The 25,379-nt window shown below is 45.2% G+C and overlaps 1 protein-coding gene across 2 annotated transcripts in view; it reads left to right on the top strand.

The window, feature by feature from the left end:
* Positions 1-25,379, top strand: part of frem1b (Fras1 related extracellular matrix 1b) — a 91,473-nt gene that overhangs the window by 51,647 nt on the left and 14,447 nt on the right. For both annotated transcript variants that reach the window (XM_083788737.1, XM_083788738.1), the window contains 11 exons: positions 2,324-2,472; positions 4,379-4,455; positions 8,927-9,071; positions 9,707-9,848; positions 10,154-10,361; positions 18,003-18,267; positions 18,893-19,210; positions 19,910-20,015; positions 20,407-20,611; positions 21,456-21,600; positions 24,871-25,000. In XM_083788737.1, coding sequence (XP_083644863.1) covers positions 2,324-2,472; positions 4,379-4,455; positions 8,927-9,071; positions 9,707-9,848; positions 10,154-10,361; positions 18,003-18,267; positions 18,893-19,210; positions 19,910-20,015; positions 20,407-20,611; positions 21,456-21,600; positions 24,871-25,000 — 1,890 coding nt within the window. The remainder of the gene's footprint in view (positions 1-2,323; positions 2,473-4,378; positions 4,456-8,926; positions 9,072-9,706; positions 9,849-10,153; positions 10,362-18,002; positions 18,268-18,892; positions 19,211-19,909; positions 20,016-20,406; positions 20,612-21,455; positions 21,601-24,870; positions 25,001-25,379) is intronic.

Here is a 25,379-nt window from a genome sequence, read left to right as displayed (position 1 = left end):
ATTTGCGTGAGATTTGGATGAAATCTGTGCGACTAACATAAGCAATGTGTTTTGCAGAAATCGGTCTCATGGTGGCACTATAACCGGCATGTGGAGGGATGGAGGGACAATGTTTTTCCATGGCCTCTAGGGAGTGTGTATACATAAGTTGTATACAGATCGATGCAGTTATAGCTAAAAACAGGAATTGGCCTGTTATAGCGCCACCGTGAGGCTGATTTGGGGAAACGAATTGTGGCATGTCGTCCTCGGCCTAGCGGAAATGTGCGTGTATAATTTCACGCAGGATCGGGCCAACGGTGCCGGAGATTAGCTGATAACGGACGGACATGTGATATGTTTTGCCTAAATCGGCCTCATGGTGGCGCTATAACAGGCCGTTGAGGAATAGAGATTAGCTGATAACGGACGGACGGAAGGAGTGCAAAACATACTCTCCCCCCATGCCTTCGGCCTGGGGGGACGTCATCATCAATACCTACAAAGCATACACGTGCATTCATACCAGCACGACCACAATACTTGCGCACTCTGCTTGCGCAAGTAATTACACGCTATGTGTTATATATTGTCAGATACTTGCATGAGAGGGGGAGAGAAAGGCAGAGATTGGGTGTAGTTAGCTGCTTTATCAGCAGTGTTGGGAAATATTACTCAAGAGAGTAATATGTTACTTATTACATATTACTCCTTAAAAAAGTAATAATATTAAATTACTTGGATACAGTGGTACGTGCCTCGAGGACTTCCCTAGGGATGCCAGAACCATCTAAACTGGCAGCGACTCTACTCCGAGTCTCTCTCGTGTGACTGAACTTCTCACCCTCTTTCTAAGATGCCAGCCACCCGTCGAAGAAAACTCATTTTGTCCGCTTGTATTCGCAACCTTATTATTTCGGTCAAGACCCACACTTCATGACCATAGGTGAGAGTAGGAACGAAGATATGCTTGGTACACAGAGAGCTTTGCCTTCTGGCTCAACTCTCTTTTAATCACAACAGCGGGTATATAGCAATCTCTCTTGACCTTTTGTCTGTGTAAACACAAACATTTAAGACAAAGGTGAGGATGCAAATTGTGATTGGCCAGAATGAGATGATGTATGATGATAAGAGTGCCCCTCACTTCACAAGGGTGTAATTTTTTGAACCAACACACAGACATTATAGGGTGTTAACGATGTATTTTATTTGAATCAAAATCCTGAAAATGTTAGTTATCTGGTTTCTGCCAGACAGCAACGATATATTACAAACTAATATTGTTACGATTGACCAGGATAATATTAATTTAATATTTCCCCGCTGGGGAATCTGTGGGCGCTGGGGGCGTGTTCCCTCCTCCATCAGTGCCCATACCCGAGGCGGGGTTGGTGAAAGGGCCTTTCTGTGTGGAGTCTGCATGTTCTCCCCGTGTCCCCTAGGGTAGGTAGGTACCCTCACAAAAACATGCAGTAATCCTGGTCTCTAAACTACCTCCCCTGGCCAGCCGGGGCGCCTAATGGAGGGGAAAGGAACTGGTCGGAATAACGTGTTCCTTCCATGTGCTACGTTCGGCCGGCGAAACTCTCCGTCTCCCCTGTCAGGTGAAAAGAAGCAGCTTGGACTCATGCATAGAAGGAAGCGTGAGGTCAGTCCTCATAGCGCTACGAGCTTGTAGATCTGCTTTTTATGAAGAATCGTGAAAATGTGTATGTGTGCAAATCTTTGAATATATCTTTGTTCCCAGCAGTGACGTAGAGTCTGTGGGGGCCAGGGCCCCCATGAGGATTTTCGGGGAATTCCTAACATTTTAACACCTCTTGGCCCCACCAAAGTACTCAAATGCAATGCATTGCAGGCACGGGCCCCCATGAGGATTATGAAAACTATTCTTCCCTGGTTCCCAGTGAATGCTTTTTTTTTTTTTTTTAAGATATTTTTTTGCGGCTTACGCCTTTTATTGATTTTTGAAGGGACAGACAGTAGGCTGACAGGAAACGGGAGAGAGATGGGGGGATGACATGCAGTAAAGGCCGTGTCGGGTCCGGGAGTCGAACCCGCGGCACACTGCGACTGGATTACCAGTCCGGTGCCCAGACCGTTACGCTACGGCCTGGGCCCCAGTGAATGCTTTTAACTCAAATCTTTGCCTCTGGGTTCGGGGACGGGGGGGACGGGACTGTCCCCTGACCCCATTTTCAGATGGGGTCGGGGGACAATAGTTTTGGGCTCTTTGACATGAAAAACTTTGAGAACCACTGACATAGAAACATAGGCTTTTCATTTGTAGAATCTGGTGTCTGGTCTAAATGGTTTAACCCTTTACGTATAACACCTTCAGGTGAAGGAGGGCGGGGTCAGGCTTTTAACCCCGTCCCTCCTGGACGCCTCTGACCTGGACGCTCCGACCGACCTCCTGACCTTCACCGTGCTCCAACCCCCGGCTCATGGTTCCTTGCTCAACGGCATCTACGGAAAGGACCTGAGCAGGTACAGAGGGAGATGGGAGATGGGCGAATACACGTGGTTCCCAAATTGGGGTATGGGGTCCTTGAGGGAGATCCAGGGGGTTCCCAGCTAAATGATAGTTTGGAACCAAATGGACCCTTAGATAGATAGTTTATTTGTCTCTGTCATGGTTTATCCCAACATTATTACATACAGAAAAAAGGATTGACATGATACAATTGACCGAAAAGGAAAGGGCTGAAGCCGAAGCTTATTATGCCCACCTTTTTGAGATTTAAGTAATTTCAACAAAGTCTTACGGTCTGTAACTGTGAGTGTACAGATGGAAGCAAATTAACTCTCAGAGTTAAATTAACATTGATTTTACAATATAAATTCTCAGAGATATAAATTACATTAAATGGGGGTCCGTAGCCTGTTGCATATCAAACTGGGGGGTCCTTGAAATGAAAATGGTTGAAAACCACTGCTAGAGCTGTAAAAATCTTCTCTTATGGGGACCTTTGCATTTATTTTTTAATGGGGGTCCGCGGGCTAATGAGTGTCATTTTGGGGGTCATTGACATTAAAGAGTTTGGGAACCACTGGTGTAGTAACATGCCCTACCATTCAGATGTACTGCCTATATTGTATTAAAGGACCACTTTTCAACGTTAACGTACCTTCAGATAATTGGTCCTCACTAATGTTCATGATGAAATGCCACCATTGTTTTCCTACTCTGTCTGGCTGTGGGCAGTTCAGAAACCCGCCCACCAGTGACATCATCGATGGGGAATCCAAGCTAAACTGCAGTCTTTCTATTTCTGAAAAGTAGCCATGCAATAATGGTTTTCACGATATTAAAAATCAAAATATGTTTAAAAAAAGATAAGCCTAATGATGATGTCACTGGTGGACGGTTTCTGATCTGACCACAGCCCTCTATGCCCCTTATGAAACACAGACTGAGTAGAACAAAATTATGGCATTTTATCATGAACATTAGTGAGGACCACTTATAAGTGGTCCTTTAACACACTGTACCATACAGATATAGTTATAATGTAGTAACATACATACCATAAGATTGTAATAGTTCTATTGTATTAACTACCATAGTTATAATGTAGTAACATACTATATGATACAGTTATGTTGCAGTAATATATTCTACACAGATGATATAGTTGTATTGCATTAATATATACTATATGTACTACTAATAGGTACAGAGACATGGGAGACAACCTACATACAGATGTACTAGTTACAACATGTAAGGGATAATATCTGGCTAGGTGGTCATTGTCGGGAGATAATTCACCGACTGGGAGTTTAACCCCAGAGGCTAAGCCGAGTAATAAGCCAGATATTATCCCGCTTATTACATGGCTACCTAACAAATTAATACATTGACCCAAAACACGACAAAAAAAGTATTCCATAAGTTCACGGTGGCTGCGTCTGGCCAGCTGCAGGGCTGGAGCACTGTCGGAGTTGATCAAATATAATCAATTTTCGGGTACTACTTTGTCTATTTCTTGCTCAAATGTTTTCAAAAACATTTTTGAGAGCAATGTTTAGCTGTAAATGACATTGTGTGTCACTAGTGTGTCACACACAATGTCATTTACAGCTAAACACTGTCATGTTGCAAACAGCAGTAAATCAAGCGGGGCACAGCCGCGCAGCTGGTGCTCAGAGGGTTTGATTAGGCAGAGGTCTGTTATAGAGTGGAGCGGTCATTATCAAGACATAACTCACTGCTGAATTCAGAGATTGACCAATCATAATCAAGCATTCAACCAAGCCATGTAATACATTTTGTAACATACGCTGTACATAATGATGTAGTTACATTGTAGTAACATACTATATAGATGATATAGTTTTGTTGCAGTAACATATTCTACACAGATGATATAGTTGTTAAAACATTATCCAGGTACAGAGACATGGGAGAGCAGCTGCTCCACCAGAGCCTTCATGTACACTCCTTCACCCTGCAGGAGCTGAGACAAGGTAAGTAACTAAGTACATTTACGGAAATACAATTTTTAGGTATTTGCAATATTATTTTAGTATTTCCAATTTCCAATTTGGGTAGAAGTAATTACTTCTACCCAATTACATCTCAGAGGCAAATATTGTACTTTTGCTCCACTAGAATTATTATTATTATGATTTTTAAGATATTTTTGGGGCTTTTTTTGCCTTTATTGATAGAGTAGCAATAGAGAGTAAACGTCATTTAATGCAATCAGATTACTTTTCTGTGTGGATGAATGGGCTGTCAAGGCCAGAAAGTAGTTTCTTGCCACTCGGTAGGCGTTCCCGCATAACTTCCAGATATGATGATGATGTCACGCGCATACCCTCTATTGGTAGACATGAAATGGGGAGAGAGATGCGGGGGGAAGACACACAGTAAAGTTTGTCGGGATCGGGACTCAAACCTGCGACACACTGTCATGCATTCATGACAGATACCAGACAAGGTGCCTGGACCCAGGCCATCACTACAATTACTTGAAAACTTTAGTTACTATAGTTACTTTGTACTTTGATTACTTACAAAATGTAGCCTATACGTTGACCACTTTGGCCCTATATACATTTCGGCCATTTGAAAATAGCCGAGCTCACAATGCGTTGCATCGCGACACATGTTGGCTTCTATGAAGAAATAAAGAACACACCATAAGGTCCATATTAGCCCCGTATGGAACCTCACCCTCCGCTATTAGCTCCGAGAAGAGTTTCCGTGTCAGGATATCCCTGCATCGGTAGAAATGGGTCGAGCGGCCCTCCAAAAGCAGTGGAGAAAACCTTTTTTTGGATCGTATCGTATTTATCCTGAGAGCTACAGATGATAGCATACTGGATGTGGGTTGACTGGCTGACCTGCTTTAAGCATTGTTTTTATTGTCCACTACGTACTTCTATCATCAGGAAATACCTTTACTGTTTGAGGGGCGCTGCGAAAAAGTGGAGAAAAGGTTTTTCTCCACTGCTCTTGGAGGGCTCTATTTCGACCTATGCAGGGATATCCTGACATAGAACCTCTTCTCGGAGCTAATAGCGGACTCAAGCAGAGGGTGAGGTTACAAACGGGGCTAGGTTCATATCCAGTGTTGGGACCATTACTTTAAAAAAGTAACTAGTTACAGTTACTAGTTACATCATTTCAAAAGTAACTTAGTTACTTTACTGTTACTTAAACCAAAAAGTAATGCGTTACTGTGAAAAGTAACTTTTTCGTTACAAAGAAAAAGGGAAAGAAAAATCACATCCATGTGGGGGTCCCTGGATCTTCCAGACCCACCGGTTCCGGTGAGCCGCCCACGTCCAAAACTCTCAAGAAATGACAGAGTTATCGCGTGGGGGTCCCCGGAACATCTAGACCCCCAGGAACATGCCCAGGGGGCCGGGCCGGTTCCGGCGAGCCACCCTGCATCCAAATCGCTTGGTAGAGAAAATATGCTATTTCCGTGCTCAGACCCAGGGACACAGCCAGCCAGCCAGGGACACACATAGCTGTCTATCCACACTTTTCCTGGGCTGTGTGTGCTCCAGTTCCTGTCGATTTGATCCAATGAAAGCCAATGAAACTGGTCAGATGACCAATGATATCCAATGAAATCAACAGGAACTGGAGCACACACAGCCCAGGAAAAGTGTGGATATAGGAGTGGTTGTACCACTCAATAAGAAAAAAGGGCTCCCACTTCCAGGGCATTCATTCATGCCTTAATTTCAGTACTGTTAATGATATAATACCAATACCAGGGGGGACTGGTTGTGAGTTTGATGATGTTATCAATACATATTTATAGCAAACAACAACACAAGTGCGCAAAGTCTCTTTCAGTATATGTCTGTCTCTCTCGCTCAAAAGTAGGATACGCACACTGTCACACACACACACACACACACACACACACACACACACACACACACACACACACACACACACACACACACACACACACACGTCACACACACACACACACACACACACACACACACACACACACATGCACACACACGCACGCAAAAGTTGAATCCCGTCGCAGTGCCAGCAGGCAGAGCAGGGGAGGAGGTATAGCCGGTGGTGGCGGTGGGAATGGGATCATAATATGCATGGGACTCAACAATTTACTTTGACTGTTCTTTGTGCTAGATTGGAGCAGCTGAAGGAAATAAGGAATACTGTATATCCATTTGAAAAGCGATATGGGCTCCGCCATGACACTAGTCTGACAGTAAACAAACTTGCGCGTCACTACGTGTAGTACACACACACAAACACACACACACACACACACACACACACACACACACAAATGCACACACACACACACACACACACACACTCCTTGATTGAATTGATTTAGAATAGCTGTTTTCTGTTGCTATATTCATTTGCAGGGTTTTGCTGGAACTGCATTTCCCATAATGCCTTTGATACTAGCGCCGGATATCCGGTCAAGGAGCTGCTCTTTCTTGGTTTTGTTGATACGAGCTAACTAGCTACTAGCCGAGAGAAGAGAAACCTCTTATGACCAGTGATACAAAAGATACGTTCTTATGTTTGCCTTTTCCTGTAACGCTTTTTTTCCTTATATAAACTGGAAACTTGAAACTTCATCAACAACATCCTGTCAAGTATTTTCGATCTAATAACTATATTAGAGAGTGAGCACCTTTATAGCAAGAGCTTGATCAGTGCCAACTCAGTGCAGCTGTCTCCATCCAGCCTGTTAGAGGGCAGGTGCAGTCATCATATCAAGCTGATTAAGAACAGCGCAAGGTACATACCTCCCTTCAATGGGCTGACCTAGGGGCCGGGGCTGGCTTTTGTGCTGATCTCCTCCCTCAGAGCTCTGGCTAACCTGTTGGAAGCCTCTTCCGGCTCTGGGGCGTATGCAAAAGTGAGGGTAGAAAGAAGAACTGAGCAACTCAGTGTGGGGGTCCCTGGAACTTCCAGACCCACAGGAACGCGCCCAGGGTGCCCCGCGTCCGAAACGGTTTGAGAAATGACCTCTCCTCTCTCCTCCAGGCCTACTTAGTGTAAATCTCCTCTCCTCTCTCCTCTAGGCCTACATATAGTGTAAATCTCCTCTCCTCTCTCCTCTAGGCCTATAGTAAATCTCCTCTCCTCTCTCCTCCAGGCCTACATATAGTGTAAATGTGGTGGTTATCCCCGAACTGCCTTGTAACTGAGTGCCTTTTGATCAATAAAACTTTGATACAACAAATAGACTGAAAAACTCTCCGCTTGGATTCCTTGAAGAGCAGCCACACCGTTGTTTCTATGCACAGGGCTGTTGGTCCAGATACATCATCTCCTCTCCTCTCTCCTCCAGGCCTACTGTACATATAACTCTCCTCTCCTCTAGGCAATCTCCTCTCCTCTCTCCTCCAGGCCTATAGTAAATCTCCTCTCCTCTAGGCCTACATATAGTGTAAATCTCCTCTCCTCTCTCCTCCAGGCCTACATATAGTGTAAATCTCCTCTCCTCTCTCCTCCAGGCCTACATATAGTGTAAATCTCCTCTCCTCTCTCCTCCAGGCCTACATATAGTGTAAATCTCCTCTCCTCTCTCCTCCAGGCCTACATATAGTGTAAATCTCCTCTCCTCTCTCCTCCAGGCCTACATATAGTGTACATCTCCTCTCCTCTCTCCTCCAGGCCTACATATAGTGCAAATCTCCTCTCCTCTCTCCTCTAGGCCTACATATAGTGTAAATCTCCTCTACTCTCTCCTCTAGGCCTACATATAGTGTAAATCTCCTCTCCTATCTCCTCCAGGCATATAGTGTAAATATCCTCTCCTCTCTCCTCTAAGCCTACATATAGTGTAAATCTCCTCTCCTCTCTCCTCCAGGCCTACATATAGTGTAAATATCCTCTCCTCTCTCCTCCAGGCATATAGTGTAAATCTCCTCTACTCTCTCCTCTAGGCCTACATATAGTGTAAATCTCCTCTCCTCTCTCCTCCAGGCATATAGTGTAAATATCCTCTCCTCTCTCCTCCAGGCCTACATATAGTGTAAATCTCCACTTCTCTCTCCTCCAGGCCTGTTGAGTTTCACAGCTGTCTTTAGCGTGTTGTACCAGAAATATAGAAGTGAAGAAATAGACGAAGGAATAATAACACTAGAGTAAATAAATAACACACCAGGAGGCATCAGCTATGTGTTGCTGGATCAGTATGACACACGTCACTGAACAGATTTATTCACACCTGGTTAGATAACAAGCATTTCCGGTCTGTGGTTTGTTACTTCACAATAAGAGTTCATCAATAATAAAATATATAATACAATTCAGATCATATTCCAACAAGGCCTATAGTGTAAATCACCTCTACTCTCTCCTCCAGGCCTATAGTGTGAATCACCTCTCCTCTCTCCTCCAGGCCTAGATATAGTGCAAATCTCCTCGAGGCCTACATGTAGTGTAAATCTGCTCTCCTCTCTCCTCTAGGCCTCCAGATAGTGTACCTTCATGATGACACAGAGACGCAGGGGGACAGGGTGACCGTCCAGGTGACAGACGGACGTCATTCAGTCCAGGGGACGATGCAGATCACTGTGACGCCCGTCAACGATCAGACACCACGCCTACTGAGGTACCAACGCTAGTCAGGTTTATTTTTATTTTTAAGATGACTATAGGCAAAAAAAAACTCCCATATCGGCTGGGCGAAGTACAACAATGTGCAAACAGCAAGCTGTGTGAGCTGCAGTGATAGGAGAAGGATATTGAATGGAACACAACCACCCTAAAGAGTAAAGACTAATCATTGTGTATATAGGATTATGAAATCCCTATAATAATCCTATAGGATTTAAACGTTCCAATATAATTGAAAAAATAAAAAGTAGGAATAGAGGGTATGCGCATGCTTAAAGTGAATAGCACATCGAGTGGCAAATTGAGTGGCAAAGCAACATGCAAAGTGAGTTTAACATTGTTTAATGTTGTTTAATGCAATCAGATAGGACTTTTCTGTGTGGATGTATGGGCTGTCAAGGCCAGAAAGTAGTTTTTTGCCACTCAGTAGGCGTTCCTGCATAACTTCCTGGTTTGATGATGATGTCACGCGCATACCCTCTATAGAAGGAAATTGTGTGTGTGTGTGTGTGTGTGTGTGTGTGTGTGTGTGTGTGTGTGTGTGTGTGTGTGTGTGTGTGTGTGTGTGTGTGTGTGTGTGTGTGTGTGTGTGTGTGTGTGTGCATTTGTGTGTGCGTGCGTGCGTGTCAGGAATGCGGGCTTGGAGGTGTCCTCTCTGCAGAACAGGGTGATCTCCAGCGTGGTCCTGCAGAGTGAGGACCTGGACTCTAGTAGTGAGCAGCTGTTCTACATACTCAGTGTCACGCCGCGCTACGGAGAGCTCTCCTTAAAGGTACAGTAACCTCCTATTTACCTTAAAGGTACAGTAACCTCTCTACCTTAAAGGTACAGTAACATCCACTCTAGCTTAAAGGTACAGTAACCTCCACTCTACCTTAACTCAATCTGTGCCAGGAACGTTTGGTTACGTTTTAAGAGTCAGAGTCTGTGTGTGTGTGTGTGTGTGTGTGTGTGTGTGTGTGTGTGTGTGTGTGTGTGTGTGTGTGTGTGTGTGTGTGTGTGTGTGTGTGTGTGTGTGTGTGTGTGTGTGTGTGTGTGTGTGTGTGCGTGTCCTGTGTGGTCCTGCTCTCTCCACAGGCGAGTCCAGGCTGGGCGGAGCTCTCCCCAGGTCAGAACTTCACCCAGGACGATGTGGACATGAACCGGGTGCGCTACGCCCACACCGACCCAGCCCCCACCGCCAGGTTCAAAGGTCACGACAGCTTTCGCTTCCAGCTCAGTGACGGTGACAACTGGAGCCCGACGACGGACACCTTCTTCATCTCAGTGAGGGTCGCCCACAAAGGTCAGGGGGTCGAATGTGTGCAAATCTGTGCAAATGTGACCCAGATTTGGGTTAACCCATTAAAGGGCCTTTCAAACGGGAAGCAAGGAATGCACACGTTGTTGTCTGTGGAGCAACGACAGGTCTGCTACAGGTCTGCTGAAGAGGGGCGCGACAATGCAAGCGTAAAAAAGAAGCGAAACAGAATTCAGGTCTGGGTCGCGGGCGTGCGCACAAATTAACGGGACCGCGCTCACGTAAATACGCTTGCGTTGTTGCACCGCTACTTCTCGGCGCAAAAACGCAGTAGTGGAGGAGTTAAGACACTTTTAACCTGCTACAGAGGTCCCTTTTGGTATGGAAGTACCTTAGGGTCATAGGAAAATATTTTCCTATGACATGCTTGGAGGCATGTGATCCAAGTCTCTTCCTTTGTGAAGAAAGAGAGAGAGTCGAGCAGCATCCACAGTCTTGATCTCGTCCAGTGGCGGTTAGAAGGTCCCACGGGCCCCGAGGCGAGATTGACAGCCCGGGCCAGAGAGCAGCTGAAGAGGTTCCGATCATTTGGACAGCACCATCCAACACAGCTGCAGTTGTCACTGGTCTATGCTTGTCGATATCTCTGGGAACAATGCAATGTAGAATCTCACTCTTGTTACCATGATGCATTTTCCCCCTTCCAAGTGAGAGCGGGTGGATAGGGGGAACTTTCATGTGAAAACACTCCCTCTTTGATCTCACGACCTGCATGGACAGCCAGCAAAAGTTGGGTCATTTTAGCTTGTTGGTCAACAGCCACCTCAGATTTTTTTTGTGGTTGGGAAAAACTAGCCTTGAAAACCTTCAATCTTTTGTGTGGTACTGGAGCAGTGAATGGTTCCTTCTGCGAAGTCCAAATGCTTTCACCTTCCTTACTTCCTCAACCACATCTGGTGGCATGATCATGGATTCGTCTAAGTCCAGCAGATCCCCACTGTCCACCATGAAGGGATTTCCTAGATCCTCGAAGGCATCCACCAGTGCCATCACATCTGTCTAAAAAATAATAAAAGCTAAATTAACAAATCATACATCACTGATACGCCACTGAAAATAATTATGCAACCTCTGAATGTTAAATACATCAGAAAATTACCTTGTAGTCAGCTTGAAACTTTTTGTATTGTCCATGATGGCTCTGTTCTTCAGACATATTGGTGCCCTCAATTTCATGCACCAGACGTGCCAGCTCAGGGCGAACAACCTGTTGTCTGCAAACTGCCAGGATCGTCCAGGTTCTCTATGATGCCACCATGATCCTCCAGCAAGGGCAGAATCATTTTTTTCTGGCCCACGGTGCGATAGGTCGGCCGGTCCGTGTGTAGGTCGGCCGGTCGTTTGATATGTCGGCCGGTCCGTGGACAGGTCGGCCGGTCGTTTGATAGGTCGGCCGGTCCGTGGATAGGTCGGCCGGTCCGTGGATAGGTCGGCCGGTCCGTAGATAGGTCGGCCGGCCGGTCTTTAAAAAAAAATATATATATATTATATATATATATATATATATTTTTATTTTTTTTACTTTTTTTTTTACTTTTTTCGGGGGACCCCCAGGGACCCCCAGGAACCAAATGGTAACTCTGTCATTTCTCTACCGTTTTGGACGGGGGTGGGCTCGTTGGAATCGTGTCGCCCCCCTGGGGGCGTCTTTGGGGGTCTCAAGGTTCGGGGACCCCCAGGGACCCCCAGGAACCCCCAAATGGTAACTCTGTCATTTATCTACCGTTTTGGATGGGGGTGGGCTCGTTGGAATCGTGTCGCCCCCCTGGGGGCGTCTTTGGGGGTCTTAAGGTTCGGGGACCCCCAGGGACCCCCAAATGGTAACTCTGTCATTTCTCTACCGTTTTGGACGGGGGTGGGCTCATTTGAATCGTGTCGCCCCCCTGGGGGCGTCTTTGGGGGTCTCAAGATTCGGGGACCCTCAAGGACCCCCAGGGACCCCCACATGGTAACTCTGTCATTTCTCTACCATTTTGGACGGGGGTGGGCTCGTTGGAATCGTGTCGCCCCCCTGGGGGCGTCTTTGGGGGTCTCAAGATTCGGGGACCCTCAAGGACCCTCAGGGACCCCCAAATGGTAACTCTGTCATTCCTCTACCGTTTTGGAGGGGGGTGAAAAGTGTGTGTGAGAGAGAGCTATAGTAAGAAGAATATGCAGATCAATATAAATGGTTCTGTCTCCCTCCCATCAATAAAGATCTATCATGAAAATGTCAAGAGTTACCATGTGGGGGTCCCCGAACCGCCTAAACCCCGATAATGCACCCAGAGAGGCAACACGGTTCCAACCAACCCCTGTCCAAAACGGTTGAGAATTGATAGTTACCATGGGGGGGTCCCAGGGGGTCCCCGAATCTTGAGACCCCCGGGGCGACACGATTCAAATGAGCCCACCCCCGTCCCTGGGGGTCCCCCGAATTTTTTTTAAATTAATTAAAATTAATAAAATAAAAAACATTCTGGAACTCCACATACAGAGCAGTTCTTCGAGTTTTGCCATATCACAGAGATGGATGGACAGGTTCCGTGCATAGTGGGTATGATCCAGTGCAAATACCCATGGCATCAGATAATCCAATGTCTCCATGTATAGAGAGAAGTCAGCAGAGCGACAGGACTTAACAAACTGAAAAAAATATGTGCTTTATATTAATGCTAGGATTCTGAAGCTGTACTCTTGACTAAAGAATATAAATTGGCCAAAGAAGTGAATGAGGCATATGATGTAAACATGACTTACTTGAAGAATGAGAAGATCCAGCTCCATGGACTTGAACCAGAAATCAGCTTGTGATTGTGAGGCACACAGCTTCTTGAGCCATTCATCAAAGGGCAAAAGGATGAGGGGGCTCAACTCATCATTTTCAGTTGTTGCCGGTTCCAAACATCACTCATAAGCCTTCATCATGAGCACATACAGAGTAGCTACAGACACCTGATGCATGTACCGGGTTCTGCAGATGTGGTGAATACCAATGAAAGACTGAGCTTTGCCACTAGTTGAAATACCACTATTGGTAAGAGCTGTAGTCCATCCACTGCCATCCAGCCAGTCTCCAGACACACTCCAGAGCATCTTCTCTGTATGCATTGCCCTCAATGTAAATAGGAAGGAGTCCTCACCAAGTTCTGTTTGGGGGAACTTCCACTGAAGTTTTTTTGCAAGTGTGAATAGAGGTTGATCAGCTACCATGACTGGAGTCTGACCTGGATTAAGGTAGTTGATGGCTTGACAGAGGATATTCATTAAGGGCAGGAACATATAAGACATCATCAGTGTGGAGTGAAACATCCAGATCCACCGTTGTGTAAAAAGCTGGCAAGGGTTTTACATGCTTCTTCCCCATATCAGCTGGAACAAGGATGTCGGTGAGATTGGCTGTTTGTTGGTAGCCTGACGGAAATGCTGCTGAATGCTAATGCATGTTCCATGGAGGGCTGATTTTGCTGTTGTTGATGATGGGTTGTGACCAATGTTGTCAAAACCACCATTGGTGAAGACACCTTTAACTGCCTGAGGTTGTACCACCACACCAATCTGCTCTCACTGATTGATCACTGAATTTGCCATATCTGTACTCAATGTTTTCAAGTGATCATAATGACACACACAGACCTCGATTATGCATGACATCCACCAGGTGTCTACTGCCAGTATGCAGGTGCAGATTCATTGCCAGATACAGTGAAGCTGGTGTTTCTCATGTGACGACTGACACTACTGGTAAGTTTATTGGATCTGCATTTCACAGAGTTGAAAATGATTTGCTGCCCAATTGATGTAACAACCTGGCACTTCTTTGGTCCAGGGGCTGGCTGGTCAATACCTGATCCATCCAGGAGCATCTGTAGGAACGATCGCAGCATGGGAGGGACTGAATCAGCTTCACATAAGGCTGTGAAGGAACCTGCAAATGATCGGAACCTGCTTGATCTGAAGATATTCTTCCCGGGGGATTTTTGCTACCCTGCAGATGATGGAGACATCATCTGTTGATCGTGGCTGGTCACTGTTGTGGCAGTCGCACAGATCTGATGTCTGGGATTAGGCGTTCAATATCCTCACGAAGGCGTGTTGTGTTACATTTAATATCTGGGAAGCCTAGGTCAGCAATACGTTTCTCATATAGGGCTGTCAAGTCAGACATCATCAATGACTCCTCTGACCAACGTTGATTATTGATTGACTCAATCAATTCATTGAGGACATGTGCTCTGATGATCTGTGTTGCCTTCTTTTCTGTCGTGTCACATCTGGTAGTTTCTGCTTTTCTATAGAGCCTAGTCAGGCATGCACAATGATACGTTGCCTTCATAGCTACCATGTCACCAGCAGCTAGTTTAGCTAAAAGATGCTTGTCACGGAGCACTTGAGCACATTTTTTCGATTTCATCGATTCTCAGGCTGGATGCCCTCCTTAATTCCTTTTTGTTGCCAACTTCACCACAGAAAAGACACGGTGTGGTTTGTCCACATGAGGATGATGAGCATGAGGGTATAGCCTGTGTAGTAAACATGCCACCACTAGTCATGTGCCGGGTTTTTACTGGGCTCAGAAACTCTTCAGGTAATTGTCTTGCTCTGTCTACTGAAGTATATTTCACGGTCAAGGCTCAGCGGTAGTGGAACAGGCAGCGGCGGTGTTTCTCCCAAAGAACTCCAGACGGAGGGACTCCAAATAAGTTTGTAGTATCAAAGTTTTATTGATTCAGGAAACAAAGGCCCCAAAAGAGTGGAGTTGACATTAAGTAGAGCCTCTTCGAATCAACTTTACGTAATGAACACAAAATAACACGGAGTAATTCACAGACCTATATGCATGCAAATAGCCCAGCCCCCTCTCGGATTCGGGAGGTGGGTCTAATGTGTCCCCTCGGTACTTATCCAATCAGTGGTGACTATGTAAGACAATGGAACATGAAAATAGCTTGAATTAGTTTATCCCAGAGTAGAACACTATTACCATTAATAAAAATAACCCTGTAATGTTCTATATTCAAATAACTTTATAGTTCAATCTTAAACAAACGGAATATGAAACTAAGTAATGAAAATAGGCAGAAGGTATTATTAACTTGATTAGACACAATTATACTTTAGGTTAAGAAGAAGTGGCATTTACTGTTCCCCAAAACCCAGGACACACCCTCATACTGTTTCAGTGTAACCATTATTTAACATGTGAGATAAGGACCGTCTCCACCCCCCTGGAGTGCAGACAGCAACCTACAAAAGGCCCCTTTGTTTGACAGGAACCAGTGATAACCATAGCCTACTGTATGTAATTTACTGTTCTATGACTGTATGACTTCAAATAAACTCAACCAATTTAAATCGTACTTCTAAGGGTCAACAGATGGGAGCCTGAAATAGTGTTAGCATAGGAACCTTCCTCCGGGCCAGTTCCCGGGCCCCCCTGGGGTGAGACTAAAGTTATAACAGTGTGACCTGTGTTTTAAGACATAAGCCGATAAGTGGAGACATGAACTATCAAATTTATACATCACTACTTTTTGATCATTAATGGCATCCCTAAAGTTTTTGTGCCACACTACTGGATTTGAAATCATCAGCTGCACAGCATCCTGCACACCACCATCAATAACTTCATCCACTACCACAAAGTCAGGCAAATCACCCAATTATTTCAGCTCCTGAATGTTGGCAATAACTTATGTGAAACATCGGTTCAGTTTTTCAGGGCAGTTTCTTAGCTTTATAGATGTTGAGGGACATAAAAATTTTTGTTTTCCTTAACTGACATAATTATGAAGCATGAACTCCAATCACGAGTAGGCCTATCCATGATGGCTACTCTGAAATGAGAAATACAGTAACTTGCTTTAACAATTTACTATAAAAAGCATTCACACAAAATCATCAGTGGTGGAAAAAGTAGGCTACTCTTAAGTTTTTACTTGAGTAAAATGATCAATAGGCCTACTGTAATATCTACTCATGTCAAATGTATTGACATCAAAATGTACTTAATTACACAAAGTAAAAGTAGTAATTATGCAGAATGTCACATTTCCATTCAAATGTATAGGCCTACAGATATTTTACGTATCACATCGTGACATGTTCAGCTATTTTCAAACATGTGGTTAACTCATTCTAATAATGAAGCTTTTTGTTTTTGAATAAACCAGTCTGTAATAAAATAATAATGAACCTACCTACATGTAGCTAATTTTTGCACTAGACCACAGACCACCAGAACTCTGAGTGTAAAAATGGAACCATAAGAGTCCATTTGGTTCCATATGTAAACATTCTCAGTTATGCTTGCTGTAATTCAATAATGAAGTTCAGTTAATGTAGAACAACAGCTAACTAGCTAGCTAAATAACTAATAGCTAAATAGTTAGCTTGTTAGCTAGCTAGCATTACACATGTTCTGCATTCAATGAGAAAGTAATACAAACCTGGAATTGAACCTCAAAGTGTCTCAAATAATTATTCTGTCACCTCTGATTTCATCAGGCCCTGGTGGCCCTGGTCACAGGCCCTGGTGCAGAGAATACATGTCGTGTGGCAGCAACTGCAGCCAGTCATAGCAGCCAGTAATACTAATACAGTCAGTCTGTCAGACTATGGAATTACTACTACTACTACTACTACTACTACTACTACTAATAATAATAATAATATAGGCCTTATTTTGCTAATGAAATTTGCATATTTTAACACTGTTGTCATATTAATGAGGAACATAATAATAAATAAATAAATTGAAACCTATTTAATTGAATTCCTTGACCCCAGAAAATGTACACTTTGACACCAATTTTACCATGATAGCTCTAACAGAGGCAAAGATATGAGCTATGCTGTATTGCTGTATATGGCGGCAGCCATTTTTAAAGATGCATATATTTCAGACATGAAGAGTGGTCTCATTTGTCTCTTTGGATAATTTCTTTCCTATTGCCCCTAAGGTACTTTCATGCCAAAGGGGAAACAAAAATAAAGTTTTAGATGGGAGGGGGGTGGAAGGTTACCCTGTGAATTTTATTTGAATGACATTTGCATATTTTACCCCTGTTGTCATGGCAATGACAAAATTATTGGTGTTTTGTGCCTTGAAACCAATTGAATTGGATTCCTTGACCCCAAAAATGTACAGTTTGACACCAATTTTATTATTATAGCTCTACCAGAAGGAAAGATATTGGTTCTGCTGTATTGGTGTAAATGGTGGCATTTAGAAAAACGTAATTCTTTCCGAAATGAAGGGTGTTGCAACTCGTCTCTTTGGATAAATCCTTTCCTATGACCCTAAGGTTCTATACCAAAAAGGACCTCTGTAGCATGACTTGAAGTTAACAGCTTATTTTTCTGCATTAACTTAGACATAGTTTTAATGATCATATAGCTTACTTTATAATTAGTTTATTTAGTTATATTTATATTTACTGTTTTTCAGTGAAAAACAGTAGTCAACAAACATTTTTCGTCATAGTTTTGGTCGACACAATTAACACTGTGTGTCTGTGTGTGTGTGTGTGTGTGTGTGTGGGTGTGCGTGTGTGTGTGTGTGTGTGTGTGTGTGTGTGTGTGTGTGTGTGTGTGTGTGTGTGTGTGTGCCTGCCTGCGTGCCTGCGTGCGTGCCTGCGTGCGTAGGTGCCATCGTGCTGGTGACCAGCCCCGTGGTCCTCACCGAGGGGGACCGGGTGGTCTTGACCACGGACGTGCTGTCGGCCACGGACGGTTCCGGCTCGGCGGACCAGCTGCTCTACAGCGTGCAAGCTGCTCCTCGCCACGGCCATGTGCACGCGGCACAGCGCCCCGGGGTGCCCCTCGCCGCCTTCACCCAGATGGACGTGGCAGCGCACCGAGTCTGCTACACCCACGACAACAGCCACCACGCCGAGGCTGACTCCTTCAGGTAACCATGACAACATACTGTATAACGACACTGCAAAAGACCCAGCTGTAACTTGCTCGTCCTACCACTAACTTCTACCCCCTCCTCCCCAGACCAATGTAACTTTTAGCATCCTGAACCCCGTTCTCCAACTCAGCAGAGCAGGCAGGCATCGAGCCACGCCAAATAGTCTTTTGCAGGGTCGTTACACTACAGCCACCACGCTGAGGCTGACTCCTTCAGGTTAACCATATGAAAACGTGGTATTGCCGTTTTAGCCCAAGGAGTGTTTTTCGTGCAAAACAAATGCTTGCAATGGATTCAGAATCATGAAAACCCCCTCTAGTAGCCACACTATTAGAGGGGGAACGATCTGGTATACCGGCCACTTGAAATGAACAAACATGGGTAGATTCCCTTTCTACAGCACTGCCACCCCAGTGTGGAATGCCCTGACCCCCCCCCACCCCCCCCTTTAAAGCCCTGAAAACAACGGCCGGGCGGTCGTGACAGAGAAACATACACGTTCAAAAACGAATAATAAAAAACTATAGGAAAAAAGGGGGGGGCAGATGCACAACGGAGAGCGCTTGTTTCACGTGGCAGTTAACGATACGTGTGTCATTCTTGTTTTTCTCTTTCACAGTTTCGTGGTGACCAACGGCGACACGTCTCACAGCGGAACGCTGCACTTCCGCATCGAGCACGGCGACCGCATCCCGCCCACGCTGAGCCGTAACGCCGGCCTCCAGCTGCTCGAGGGCGCCGCCCACACCCTCATCACCCCCGAACACCTGGAGCTGACCGACCCCGACACCCCGCCCGCGAACCTGACCTTCACCCTCACGCAGCCTCCGCGCTACGGCCAGCTGCTGCTGAGTGCTCAGCCTCTGGCGGCTCGCCAGAGCTTCACACAGACGAACATCAACGACTTGAAGCTGGCCTACCGCCACGTCCCTGGAAGGTTAGCGTTTCATATGCTAATAACCAGGGGTGGGGCAACTTTGACGATGGAGAGGGCCACTATATTTACACACTCACTCCAAAGGGCCACTATAATTCCATGCACTCACTCCAGAGGGCCACTATATTTCCAGACTCACTCCAGATGGCCACTATATTTCCACACTCACTCCAGATGGGCCACATTGCATATTAACTCGCGTTTTGAGCTTGTAGATCAGCTATTTTTTTATTGGAATCCTGAAAAGTAACACATTTTTATTTATTTTCAAATGCATTTAGTTATAGTTATGTTAACTTAATTAACTGAATACAAATTAAAACAATACAATAACATCTTAATACTATTCATAAAGCTACATATAGACTAAGTAAAGTGGGTCATGTTTGCATGTTTGAAATAGAACCTTTCAGAAAGTATAAGTACCTTATAAGCTCCAGACAAAGCCAACTCGGATCCTGACAACTCATGACAACAAACACATTTTTGTTGTCACAATTTTGCGCTGTGGGCTGTCATCCAGCATGATCTGTGTCACAGGTTCTAGCCCCAATCCTGACGAGCTGTGCTGTGTGTCTTCCCCCATTTCTCTCCCCGTTTCTTGTCTACCTACTGTGATCTATCAATAAAGGCACAAAAGTTCAAAAAATATATTTAGTATTATTTACAGTTTATTGTGTTATTTTCATGTCGCTGCAGCCCGGGGCTCATCGACCGCTTCTACTTCTTGCCGTCGGACGGAAGCAACTCAGGTTACCTGGAGACGGGTCAGCTGAGGGAGGAGCCTGCTGTGTTTAACATACAGGTGGGAGGGGCCTAATATATTTAAAGTGATATTCTTTTCCAGTTTTGCAAGTGTTTATGTGGTGACAACACTTCATTAGACCCCTTGGTGTGGTTCTTATGTGCAATGCTGTCTTCCCTTGGTATTTAGGTTTTCTTCCTGGAGGCTGAAACCTTGACAGTCAAACATGCCAATGAAAAAATAAGTGATATAGTGACATCAAAATATCATTTACTCCCCTAACCCCATACATATCATACAACAACAGCTGTGGGTACGGCTTCCGTTCAGGTGGATCACCACCCACCACCAGGCAAACCAGGCATACTTAATGAACTGTTTTCAGTGTTTACGGTCGATGGCGCTCTTCGCTAACAAACAAGTCACTGTCTGTCTGTCTGTCTGTGTGCAGGTGGAGCGTGTAGACAGGTTGCCTCCGGGTCTAACCACTAGGAGGAGCCCCAGCACAGTGGTGGAGCTGGAGGGAGGGGCCAGATACGGCATATTCATAAGTTCCGCCCACCTCCAGGCGTCCGACCCCGACAGCCCCGCCTCCCAGCTGGAGTACTCCATCACCAGACCTCCCCACTTTGGGTACCTGGAGAATGTGCTCTCAGGTAGGTGCTTTACCTGTAGTGTAACCTATTAACAGACTTACTGCTTGTGACGTAACTCTCCGCCATAAGGCATGTATGTATTACCTTCCGCTCCTGGCGGAATGTTCCGTCAGATAAGCTTTATTATTATTATTATTATCTATTTTTCATTATTATTTTGGCTCGGCCTTTCCTTCTTTAGTAATCCTAGACCGGGTTGCGCAACAGCGGTCCCGTCCACCTCCCATTATACAGGCTGACTAAAAGCTGAATAACTCCTAATCTACAGAGCTCTCCATGGTTTGGATAAAACGCGCAATGTTCAGAGGTCTTTGCTGATTATCTGGTGGTCTAGATGGAAACATTGGCGCTTTCTAGAGCAAGGATGGCTATAGTTTAGCTTGCTAGGATTGACGCTATTTATTAGCATAAAGATGGACGCCCACAACATACGTTCTAGTGCTGTGTGTGCACCCTCTAAATCGCCCCCGCAGCCCTCGGCAGTCTGAGGTTGGCTTTGCGTCCAGCAGGTGGCAGTAATAATAAATTAAATAAATGTCAGAGCTGAAATCGACATGTAAATATGAAATATTTGCTTAAACACGTAGCTAGAGTCCACAGAAGTTAACCTTTCAAGCCTGTTTTCTCAACTCGCTGTTTTCTGCAAGACATTCCTCTATCAGCCATGTCTCCAAAACTGGTGGGTCAAAGTGAACAACGTCAATCAATGACTTAGCCTCGGCCAGAAATGGTCACATATTGTATTAACAGGCTCTTACATACAGAGCAGGTTAACAGTGTTACTACTGTATTAACAGGCTCTTATATACAGAGCAGGTTAACAGTGTTACTACTGTATTTACAGGCTCCTACATACAAAGCAGGTTCACACAGGCCGACGTGGATCAGAAGCTTGTGCTCTACGTCGTCCCATCGGACGTGGACGTGACGTCAGACAGCTTCCAGTTCCGTCTCAGCGACCCCGCAGGGAACACCATGCTGCCCGAAACGTATGTATGACCTCAATGCATTGCCGGTTACAAATTACGCGTGGACGGTTACAAATCACCCGTGGATTCTGCGTGCGGTTAGGCAGCAGGGATGTCGAACTGTCACTTCATGAGGGCCAGAGTGGTGCAACCAGTCGCGGACTGCAAGCATGCTCACACATGTTTACGTACACAGCTGTCACTTGCCGTTGTTTTTCTTCATGTTGTCCCAGTCACTGCTACAGCTACACTACAGTATATCACACAAATTACATTTAAGGATATAGCTACTTACATTATTGACTTTAATTATTGTTATTTTACTTGTAGTTTGAGTAGGGTGTAGGACAGTTGGTATGTCTAACAAAACACATACACCCGGCACCTTCATGCATTGCAGTGGTTTCGAGGATACCCTGCAGTCGTCCTTGAGGGCGTCCCAGGGGGGTCCCCTGGAGCATTTTCTCATATTTCTAATCCTGGATCGTTCCACTTTTGCCGCGACCAACATTCACTTTTCAACTGACTCCCCCCCCCCCCCCCCCCCCACCCCCCCCCCCCCCCCCGTCAAACCAAACTCAACTTCTTCTATGCAGCAGTAGAGTCTGTTCTTCTATATGGCAGTGAATGCTGTACCCTGAAGCCAACCCTGCAGACGTCTCTAGACGGGTGCTACACAAGAGTGCTGCGTGCAGAACTTAACATCAGCAAGATTACACACAAAGTAGTGCTGTGGGAACCAACACACGGGCACCGGTCACGAGGACGTCCCACATTAACATATGTGGATGTACTCAGGAACGACGCAGGAGCACAAAGCACCAACGAGCTGGCCAGATGTATGGAGAACCGGGATGACCGGAATCGGTGATGGAGAGCTCCTCTGTGAGGACGACCTAGAGAGATTGAACAGATGGTCGGTGTCAGATGCGTTTTCTTTGGCGAACGCACAGCGAACATCTCGGAGTATAAGCGGTCGGGATGCGATCGCAGTGAAGATGACAATTCTGTGACTACTTAAAAAGTAACCACATTTGAACCAGGCGCAGGGAAGGGCTGGCAGTCAGCATAGCATAGCTGGGTCCCAATTCGTCCAAAATCAACAAGATCGTTGGTAAGATTTTTGGTATGGTATGGTTATAAGGTTTTCTAAAACCATCACAAACGAGTTGGGCTCGCCCCCTAGTGGTCGGTTTGCAATTAATCAAATATTAAAGGACCACTTCACCACTTTTCAACCTAACTTCATATAATAGGTCCTCACTAATAATCAAGATAAAATGGTGCAATTTATTTCTACTCTGTCTGTGTCTCATAGGAGGGCTGTGGGCAGTTCAGAAACGGTCTTCCAGTGACATCATCGATGGGGAATACAAGCTAATAGAAACTGCAGGCTTTCTAGTCCTGAAAAGTTGCAATGCGGAAATGGAAGCCATCGTTCTCACGATAATGAAAATATAAATATTTTTGTCAAAAGATCTTGTTTAAAAAAAATATCTGCCTAATGATGATGTCACTGGAAGACGGTTTCTAAACTGCCCACAGCCGTCCTATGAGACACAGACTGAGTAGAAAAAAATCCATAAAATACATTAATACATTAAAAAACCATAACAACAAGTGCATAATTGTTATGATTTTTTTATATATTAAATCCCAGTTTAATACATAAACCTAACCTAAGTACGCCTGACCTAAGTTTTCTGAAAAACTTCAAACATTTATATAGCAGCATCATTTTTTTTGTATTTTTTGAATACTGTACATACTGTACATAACCCAAAAATGGGTTCCCGGCAATAGGGGTGAGTGCCACAGGCCTGTAGTCATTCAGGCCCTTGACATTTGGTTTCTTGAGAACCGGGATTATTGTCACTGCCTTGAGACGTGCGGGGACCCAGCATGACCCCAGAGACAGGTTAAAGATGGTGGTAAAAACTGGTGCTAGTTCAGCTGCGCAGTCCTTGAGCACCTGTCCCTGGATTCCGTATGGACCCGCCGCTTTCCTGGGGTTGATGTTGCGCAGTCCTAGTCTGACCACATGAGTGCTCAAGACTAGGGTGGAGCCGTCAGAGGGGAGAGGGGGCGACAATGGGTCCATATTGTCTCTGTCAAAAAGTGCATAAAAGTTGTTTAACTCCACCGCTAGGGTTGCACTGCCATTGACAGGGGGGATGTTCTTCCCTTATAGTCCGAAATTGCCCTGACACCTTCCCACACCTGTCGGGGGCTTGAGGAGCTGTAGAAGTGGGCTTCAATGCGGGTCTTATATACCAGCTTGGCAGATCTGATCCCATTTCTAAGGGCTGACCTCGCCATGCTGTATGCATTGGTATCCCCAGATCTGTGTGCTGCATTCCTGGCTCTTACTAATGCTTGGAGTTGTGGTCTCATCCAGGGTTTGATGTAATCTAGCACTGAGTCTGTAAAATAATCCAGAGACCCACGTGTCAGCGCTTCCGTGCCACTGAAAATATCCCAGTCTGTGGTGCTGAAGCAGTCCTGGAGCTCAGGGATACCAAGGGTGCAGGAGGAGCGAAACATGATCAGAGAGACCTAGGTGGGGGTACACCTGGGCTCTGTAAGCATGGGCTATGTTGATATAAACCTGATCAATTGTTTTGTTCCCTCTAGTGGCACATTTCACATTACGATGGAACGAGTGAAGTACAGTCTTTAAGTCAGCATGATTGAAATCCCCCACTGCGATAAAGAAACTGTCGGGATGTGCCGCTTAGGCATTTGTTTACATTATCCTGTAGCCTAGCTAGTGCTTGTTTAGCATTGGCGTCCGGGGGGATGTAAACAGAGGAGAATTATCTCTGTAAAGTAAAAAGATGGGACGCAGCCTGAGGTTACTGAGGTGTTGATGATGGATGTGATGAAGGGGAGCAGGTCAGGTGCGATGGTCTGGAAGTTTGGAGACGGGACGGGGTCGAGAGGACAGGTGGTAGGTCTAGTGGATGTGACTAGTTTCAGGACCTCGTCTGGGGATAGAGGAATTGTATTGTATTGTATTGTATTGTATTGTATTGTATTGTATTGTATTGTATTGTATATCCATCCATCCATCCATACATCTTCAACCGCTTATCCGTAGTCAGGTTGCGAGGGCAACAGCTCCACCAGAGAGCTCCAGACTTCCCTCTCCAGAGCAATATTAGTGACTACTATTTTTACTATTATTATTACTATTACTATTATTAGTGAATACTATTATTATTACTACTATTGTATTGTATTGTATTGTATCTAACAGCGTGACGTGTTGCATTGCATTATCCCTAATAGATTAGAGGTGATGTGGAGCAGGGTAGAGCTCTCTTCCAGCTGCTACAGAGTGTGTGAGAATGCAGGGACTCTGACCATCACACTGCAGCGCTCTGGAAAGAGCATTGACCCTGCCTACGTATCAATACAGGTAATGCCTGATCAACACGTATCTATTGTTAACATGAATGCATCCATGCAGGCGTGCAGCTCATACCTGATCGATCCATAAACATGGGGGAGGAGGGGGGGCCGGGTGCTTTAGTGCAGATGTTTTTAACCAGTGGTGGTCCGGGGACCACCAGTGGTCCTTGAAGCGGTTAGTAGTTGGTAACCAAATGGACCCTTATAGAGCTTGAAATTATTGTACTTAATTTTCAAGAAGTCTACACATTTTGATGAACATTTATCTGTTGTCTCTCTTATAGTACCAATACAGCATGGTATTGTGGAAAAACTTTATCCAACGATAACAAGATATCCCTTAGTTTTGGGTCTGCGAGGCTAAATGTCGTTAATGGTAAACCATT

The sequence above is a fragment of the Protomyctophum parallelum genome (genome assembly GCF_964188405.1).
Source record: "Protomyctophum parallelum genome assembly, chromosome: 18".
NCBI classification, from domain to species: Eukaryota; Metazoa; Chordata; class Actinopteri; order Myctophiformes; family Myctophidae; genus Protomyctophum; species Protomyctophum parallelum.
The sequence above is the reverse complement of the archived record's forward strand: the minus strand, read 5'-3'. Positions and strand labels throughout refer to the sequence as shown.